At 45.6% G+C, this 8695-nt stretch overlaps 1 protein-coding gene across 1 annotated transcript in view; it reads left to right on the top strand.

The window, feature by feature from the left end:
- RBMS2 (RNA binding motif, single stranded interacting protein 2) overlaps positions 1-5129 on the top strand; it is an 82506-nt gene extending 77377 nt beyond the window's left edge. The window contains exons 10-14 of the mRNA XM_011926098.1: positions 2346-2423; positions 3072-3182; positions 3807-3887; positions 4437-4523; positions 4648-5129. Coding sequence (XP_011781488.1) covers positions 2346-2423; positions 3072-3182; positions 3807-3887; positions 4437-4517 — 351 coding nt within the window. The 3' untranslated portion in view covers positions 4518-4523; positions 4648-5129. The remainder of the gene's footprint in view (positions 1-2345; positions 2424-3071; positions 3183-3806; positions 3888-4436; positions 4524-4647) is intronic.
- Positions 5130-8695: the final 3566 nt, after the last annotated feature.

The raw sequence follows: 8695 nt of genomic DNA, 5'->3' as shown, positions 1-8695 counted from the left end.
CACTTTGGGAGGCCGAGGCGGGTGGATCACGAGGTCAGGAGATCAAGACCATCCTGGCTAACACGGTGAAACCCTGTCTCTGCTAAAAATACAAAAAATTAGCCCGGCATGGTAGCACACGCCTGTAGTCCCAGCTGCTGGAGAGGCTGAGGCAGGAGAATGGTGTGAACCCGGGAGACCATCCTGGCTAACACAGTGAAACCCAATCTCTACTAAAAATACAAAAAATTAGCCAGGTGTGGTGGTGGGCACCTGTAGTCCCAGCTGCTGGGGGAGCTGAGGCAGGAGAATCTTAGAGACCAGACAGACCAGACTCTGTCTCAAAAAAATAAATAAATAACTTTTGAATTTCCTATCTTTTTTTTTCTTTTTGAGACGGAGTTTCACTCTTGTTGCCCAGGCTGGAGTACAATGGCCCAATCTCAGCTCACTGCAACCTCCGCCTCCCAGGTTCAAGCGATTCTCCTGCCTCAGCCTCCCAAGTAGCTGGGATTACAGGTATATGCCACCATGCCCGGCTAATTTTGTATTTTTAGTAGAGACGGGGTTTCTCCATGTTGATCAGGCTGGTCTCGAACTCCCGACCTCAGGTGATTCACCCACCTCGGCCTCCCAAAGTGCTGGGATTACAGGGATGAGCCACTGCGCCCGGCAAATTTCTTGTCTTAATTTTAAAAAGTATTCTCTGTCTCTATACTGTGTATCTGGTCTCTTAAGATTTTATGTTTTACATTTACGTTTAAATGTGTAATCATCAGGAATTTATCTTTGTGTATGGCATAAGATGGGAGTCTGTTTTCTTTCAGAGTGTTAACCAGTTGGCCTAGCACCAAATTATTAAATAATCTAACTTACTGGATTATTTCAAATCCAGTTTGAATTGAAATATCCTTGCAACCCATAATATACCTTCTGTGTCTATAGATTTGCCTATTCTGGATATAGTAGGCAAAGCTCAGAAAATTGTATGATTGTGTGATTACACATAAGTAAAATCATACAACATTTTTTTGTGTCTGGCTTCTTTCAGTATGTTTTCAAGATATATCCATGTTGTAGCATTTATCAGTACTTCATTCTTTTTACGGCTGAATAATATTCCATTATATGGCTATACCACATTTTGTCCATCCAGTTATCAATTGGTTATCATTTGAGTTGTTTCCTTTTGAATATTATGAATAATACTGCTATAAACATTGATATACAAGTTTTTGTGTGGACATATGTTTTCATTTCACTTGGGTATATACCTAGGAGTGGAATTGATGGGCTACATAGTAACTCTGTATTTAACTTTTTGAGGAACTGCCAAAGCGTTTTCCAGAGTAGCTGCACCATTTTACATTCCCAGCAGCGGCAGTGTAAAACACTTGTTTTTCTGTCCTTATAATTGTAGCCATGCTGGCCTGGCACTGTGGCTCACACCTGTAATCCCAGCACTGTGGGAGGCCAAGGTGGGCGGATCACTTGAGCTGAGGGGTTCAAGACCAGCCTGGGCAACATGGCGAAACCCTGTCTCTACAAAAAATACAAAAAATAACCAGGTGTGGGCTGGGTGCAGTGGCTCACCCCTGTAATCCCAGCGCTTTGGGAGGCCGAGGCAAGCGGATCACGAGGTCAGGAGATCAAGACCATCCTGGCTAACATGGTGAAACCCTGTCTCTACTGAAAATACAAAAACAAAATTAGCCAGGCATGGTGGCGGGCACCTGTAGCCCCAGCTACTCAGGAGGCTGAGGCGGGAGAATGGTGTGAACCCAGGAGGCGGAGCTTGCAGTGAGCCAAGATCCTGCCACTGCACTCTAGCCTGGGCGACAGAGCAAGACCCTGTCTCAAAAGTAGCTAGGTGTGGTGGTGCACACCTGTAGTCCCGCTGCTGCACTCCAGCCTGGGCAACAGAGCAAGACCCTATCTCAAAAAATAGAAATAATAATTGTAGCCATCCTAATAGGTATGAAGTGGTATCCCATTGTGGTTGTGATTTGCATTTGAGCCTCTTTCATGTACTCATTGGCTATTTGTATATCTTCTTAGAGAGATATTTTTCCAAACCCTTTTTTTTTTTCTAATTTTTTTAGTGATAGGGTCTCACTCTGTTGCCCAGGCTGGAGTGTAGTGTCAGAATCATAGCTCACTGTAATTTTGAACTCCTCTTTGCTCTTTTTAAAACTGGATTATTTATTGAGTTTTAAGAGTTGCTAATATTTTAAAAACAGTTTTCTTAATGTTTCTATTTTGAGTGGGGCATGCCAACTTTTCTGGGCTTTGTTGAATATTATTAGATCCTTGGGTCTGAACAATAGTTTCCAGGCAATTAACATTTTTGTTTTTGCTTGTTTTAGAGAGTGACTCAGACATCTCCTCTACAAGTACCTAACCCATCTTGGATGCACCACCATTCATACCTCATGCAGCCTTCAGTGAGTGTTCAGAAGTGGGCAGAAGCCAAAGAGGCAATTTGATGTAAAGAAAAAACTGACCGGGTGCGGTGGCTCACGCCTGTAATCCCAGCACATTGGGAGGCCAAGGCAGGCGAATCACCTGAGGTCAGCAGTTCGAGACCAGCCTGGCCAACATGATGAAACCCCATCTCTACTAAAAATACTAAAAATTAGCCAGGCATGCGTAGTGGCAGGCACCCGTAATCCTAGCTACTCAGGAGGCTGAGACAGGAGAATCGCTTAAACGCGGGAGGCGGAGGTTGCAGCGAGTTGAGATTGTGCCATTGCACTCCAGTCTGGGCAACAAGAGTGAAACTCCGCCTCAAAAAAGAAAAAGATAAAGAAAAAAAAAAAATGGCTTTTGATGCCAGGAGATGTGGGTGTGAGTTCTGGCTCAGACCCTTGTGCAACCCAGCTGTAAGACCTAAGCTTGTTATTCTTAGACGAGGGTCCTTCCACACTGACAGGCAGAGTTCCTATTCTTTTGCATAGTTGGGTTGCTGCTCACTTACTATTTCTCAGGATTCTTAAATGTCTGTCTCCAGTGGTCCTGACAGCCACCAGTCACTGCTTTAGGCAGCCTCACAGGATGCTGCAGCTAACCCTGTCCTTTGTTGCCGTCTCTAGGGTTCAGTTCTGACACCAGGGATGGACCATCCCATTTCTCTCCAGCCTGCCTCCATGATGGGACCCCTTACCCAGCAACTGGGCCACCTCTCCCTCAGCAGCACAGGCACGGTAAAGCAGGATATTTCTGATTGTAAACTCTCTGAATGAGCACGGCATACCTATGTAATACTCTTCAGCATAAGTAACTTATGAATAATGATGGAATTACTTCAGTGTCATCCAGGGCACCCTCAGAACAGGACATAAACTACAATGGTAGTGCTCCATGAGCCAGGAATACAGCCATTCTGCTCCTCAGCCCACCACTTTTAACTGATTCCTGCTCATGCACCTCATAAATAGTGCTTCTGTCTGCATATTAGTTTACGATACACATGTGTCCTAGGAATCCTCATCAAAATAGTACCTGGAAGGATGGAGGTTTCTTAATTAGGTTTCTTTTAGGCCTACTGTATTCCTTTTTGCATAGAAAGGGCTCAAGGGTAGAGAAGGAAGTGTGTTGAGGAAAAGCAGAAGGAAGTCGGGAAAGAGGAGGAAAATAAGCCATATAGGGAGATGTCTCCCTAACAGTGTACTTTAGAACCACCTGAATTGCATTTAAGAAGCTAATGCTCAGATCAATTAAATTAGAATCTCTGGAGTAGAACACAGGCATCAGTATTTTTAAAGCCCCCCAGCTGCTTCAAATGTAGCCAAGAATCACTGCTGTAAGCCCGTTGTTTCTCTTTCTAGTATATGCCGACGGCTGCAGCTATGCAAGGAGCTTACATCTCCCAGTACACCCCTGTGCCTTCTTCCAGTGTTTCAGTCGAGGTAAGGGTGTTATCATTTCTTTGGATTGAGGTTAGGAAAATGAACGGAGGCAGGTTTCCCCCTGATCAAGATCTTCCTCTCACAATGATGCTGATTCTGCGTTCACAAATAGCTGGTAGGTATATGAAGAACGTAGGAAGGATGTGCTCGCTTAAGCAGCATGCCTACTAAAATTGGAACGATACAGAGAAGATTATGGCCCCTGTGCAAGGATGACGCGCAAATTTGTGAAGCGTTCCACATTTAAAAAACAACAACAACAGATGTAGGAAAGAAGGACTTGGTCTGAGTTCATGAATGAGGCCCTTCCTTACATTTGGCCAGCCAGTAGTTAACACCAGGATGCTGGCTTATATTGACTAGTGTGTCTTGGGAAGAGGACAGGCTGCTGGGAAGGTTGGGGAAGTGGTGGTGTGGGTGGAAACACTCACACATGAGTGTGGAGAGTGGGTAGGTTTGGGAGGGCGCTCGATGTAGGGTGGGCTTTGGTGTAGTGGGAGGTGAGGAAAGGAATGCGTAAGATGACACCCCTCCTTGGCTATGGCACAGGAGAGCAGCGGCCAACAGAACCAAGTGGCAGTGGACGCACCCTCAGAGCATGGGGTCTATTCTTTCCAGTTCAACAAGTAACAGTGGGTAAGAACCACATGCTGGGGGGCAGGGAGGGCTGTGCTGGCAGATAGCAGCTCAGCCCAGGCTGAAGTCAGACAGGTTCTCATGTTTGTCTTGTCTCCTCTCTGGCTTGTGCCTTCTTTAGGAGATTCCCCTCCCCATCTTTACTGAATAGAAATGAATTCTTGGAGATACTCTTGCTCCCAGATTCCAGAGGGTTAACCAGGAATGGAGACCATCCGTCGTCCCTGCTAAGGACTAACACTTAGCCATCGTTTTTCGCAGTCCTGGGCCTGGAAAAAGAAAGCTCTATGTTCCTGCCCTTTGCTATTTCTCCGTTGCTGATGGAGCCTGGGGGAACCATCACTTTTCTTGTGTGCTACATTCAAGGAGATCAAAAAAACTTTTTTTCTTTTGCAAAGAAAGCTTTTTGTTTTTAACTGCAACGTACTTTTCCCCTACCCTAAAGAGACATGGTGGTTGTAGCTTCTCATCTATATGAAAAAGTTTTTGATATATTGGAATTATTTGGGAATGCTTTTAAAATAATTTGTAATTATTTCTTTACAAACCAAAACAGAGCAGAAAGATGTGGTGCTAGAACATTGCTGAAGGAGCTCTACTTACTGAGCTTAGTTCTGGACTTTTTTGATGTGTGTCTATGTGTTTTAAAAAGTATGAAGCCTTTAAAAAATTTGTTTGGTAAAGCTCTCAGCTCACACACCCCATCTCCTCTTCACCCATATTATGCCTTCTTTCTCTAGTCCAGATTGTTCTTTTTCTCTTTTCTAAACAGCTGAGCCTGCCTATTTTGCCCTCTTACAGCTTTTAATTTTATGGATTTTAAAAAATGACATTTCATGTGGAATTTGGGGTTGGGGGGCAGGCTGGGCAAGGAACAAGGTAGAACACTAAGTAAGCCATGGAAGTGGCTGTTCTTTCCCCCACCCTGCCACACCCTGGGAGAAAAAACTAGACTTTGGCTTCAGAAAGCACAGATGTGACCCAGGCTTACTAAAGAGACAATTCCACAGCCCTGGGAACACACCCTTGAGCCAAATGTGAAGACTAGGTCTTCCCTGGCAAGTTCCGGAAGAATGGACTTACCGACTTTTACCAACTCTTCTCACTGCCAAAGCCAACAGCATCTGAGGAAGTGTCTTTTCCAGCTACAGCTTTTTGGGAGTACCTGCTTTCCTGCTTCCTGGAGGATATTTTCTGTCCTGGGCTTCATGGCCCCTCTCTACCCTGTTGCACGTTGCTGTGCTCAGAGCCTTTGCAGCTGTGACCTAGTTGAATCCACATAGGCTCCTTCCACACTGGGGAAGATCTGCTGCTTCACCCACAGACTAGAGGTTCTCAACCAGAGGTGATTTTGTCCTTCCCAGGCCTTTGGCAACATCTAGAGACAATTTCGATTGCCATGCCTGGAGGTGGGATGTGTGTGCTACTGGCATCTAGTGGCTGGAAGCCAGGGTTGCTGCTAAACATGATACACTGCATAGTATAGTCCCCACTACCCCCAAGCAAGAATTATCTGACTCCAGAGGTCAATATTACCAAGATTGGGAAACACTGATATATCAGTGTTGTCCCTGCCTCCTGGGTTAGGGTAAATTGTCACCCCAACCCTGGACAAACAGTGCCTTTTGACACTCATGCAACTGTTTGGGAAGGACTGGACTGGGATCCTTGAATTCTCCCCAGACTTTGACTTTTGATAACTCTGTATGTAGCAAGAGTGATTCTTGAAAGAGTTGTGGCTCCATGCTGAATGCACACGTGTACTCGGAGGGATTCAGTGAGCACTGTTCTGGTGTGTGCTGTGCAATGGTGGGAAAGGACAAAGCTCTCTAAACTGTTCAGAGCAACTTGCCCTGCCCTGGTGTGCTTGGACCCTTTGCCCAGGGAACCAGGACATGAGAAATAATGTTCCTTCTGTGGAAGGACAACAGAGAGCTAGGGTAGAAGAGAACGATAAATTCCAACTCTCTTTTCTGAGACGGAGTCTCGCTCTGTCGCCCGGGCTGGAGTGCAGTGGCCGGATCTCAGCTCACTGCAAGCTCCGCCTCCCGGGTTTATGCCATTCTCCTGCCTCAGCCTCCCGTGTAGCTGGGACTACAGGTGCCCGCCACCGCGCCCGGCTAATTTTTGTATTTTTAGTAGAGACAGGGTTTCACCGCGTTAGTCAGGATGGTCTCGATCTCCTGACCTCGTGATCCGCCCGTCTCGGCCTCCCAAAGTGCTGGGATTACAGGCGTGAGCCACCGCGCCCGGCCAAATTCCAACTCTTTATGAGGCCAGGAGTCCTTTAAAAAAGCCTATGTCTTGGTCTTTAACTGTCCCCTTCTGCAAGATGTGACTCTATACACATGGAGACAGATTGAAGAAAGCCTTCAACCATTTTCTAGGAAATCAGATCCTGCTCCTGTCTTCTCCCAGTCACTCCCTTATGCACTGAAAGGAGAATTTCACTGCCCTGCACTTCAAGGCCAGGTACCTCTCCACCAGACAGTCAGACAAAGGCAAATGATGGAGGATAGAGAGACAGGTGTTCACTAGGCTGGCCATAGGGAGAGGGAGCGGCTGACAGCTGGGGAAAAAAAACTGTAGTATCAGTTGTTGCAAGTAGAACTTGGCCCAGCTTTCCCTCCCTTCCCAGACACCCCAGAATTGAGAGTCCCAGTGCCCCCTAGTGTCGACTTTCTATATACATCCTAGGGGTAGGGGAGTGCGGGGCAATGGGTAGGATATAGAGTGTAAAGGACAAACTGCTGCAGTCTTCTCATTGATGCTTCCAACCTCAGGAAGGGCTTACCCAGTGTAAAATAGCCCCAAGCCCAGCAGCCTTCTAGAGGGCTTTGGCTGGGGAGATAGCTTTTGGTTTTGAGTCTCCAGCCCTCAGTCAAGGAAAATATACCATAGCTGCTTTCTTGTCAGTGGTCTTTGAGAGAAAGAGAAAGCAAATCTAGAATTCTGTTCATTTGATAGACCAGGGGAGCTTTGCTATGGTAGGAGGTTTAGAAAGGGCCTTTCATGCATAGAAACTATGGTTGATATTGCTGCTCCCCTCTCCTCTGCCTCACAGAACTCCTGATTCTGTCTTCTTTCTCTCTGTATATTTTTTAAAATGTTTAAATGGCTCTAATTTTTTGTTTTGATTTTTGAATTTACCTTTTGGAGTTCTTCTCATATGAATCTACTTGTTAGATTGTATTAATGAGTGTTTCTGGTTTGGGCATGGGAAGTGATAGGGAACCTGAAGTTATTTTGCAGTGGCTAATGGCACTGAGGAATTTCTTTTTTGGTGCATTTGGTTTACACTCATTTCCCCCCTAACTGTTAGTTCATTTGTAACAGTGGGTGAGTTTTTGGAGGAAAGGAGGGAGAAGAAAGGAGGGATACTGTTTCTCCCGTGAAATAGTCTAATTGGTTGGGGTGATGGCAGAGGGAAATGTAGGGGAGCCTTCCAGCTCACAGCCTAGGGCTGGGCTCTTAAACACTATGCCTAGTGTTTTCTGAATACTGTCTTCACGGAGCCCAGCTCTTACTCTCTTTGTACTTTACATCTCACCCCCACTCATTACAGATGCTCATAACATTCTTAAAATATTTTAGTACTTGTCATTTTTCTGTTTTCAGTCAACTAGAACACACCAGAGTCCCTTCCTCAGATGGCATAATCCTTTATAGGCTCTGAGCCTGTCTAGCATCTCCTGTTGGTGTTATTACTCCCCATCTCAGGCTCTGAGATGATACTCAGACCCTAAACTGATTGGACTTTTTGGAGGAGGGTGCCAGTAGAGGTCAGGAAGATGTGGAGATGATGATGGAGAGAGATGTTTTTATTTTGTATTTTAGAGATGGTCTTGCTGTGTCACCTAGGCTGGAGTGCAGTGATGCAGTCGTAGCCCACTACAGCCTTAAATTCCTGGGCCCAAGTGTTCTTCCCACCTCAGCCTCCCAAGTAGCTGGAACTACAGGCACGTACTACCAAGCCCAGTGAGTTTTTTAAATTTTTGTAGAGACAGGGTTCTTACTATGTTGCCCAGACTGGTCTTGAACTCCTGTCAAGTGAGCCTCCCACCTCAGCCTCCCAAAGTGCTATGATTACAGGTGTGAACCTCCATGCTTGGATGAGATGTTATTTTTAATGTTTTTGATTTTGGGTTTTTTTTTTTTTTTTTGACACAGGG

The sequence above is a fragment of the Colobus angolensis genome, unplaced genomic scaffold (assembly GCF_000951035.1).
Source record: "Colobus angolensis palliatus isolate OR3802 unplaced genomic scaffold, Cang.pa_1.0 Scaffold67, whole genome shotgun sequence".
NCBI classification, from domain to species: domain Eukaryota; kingdom Metazoa; phylum Chordata; class Mammalia; order Primates; family Cercopithecidae; genus Colobus; species Colobus angolensis.
This window is presented reverse-complemented; position numbering and strand designations above follow the sequence as displayed.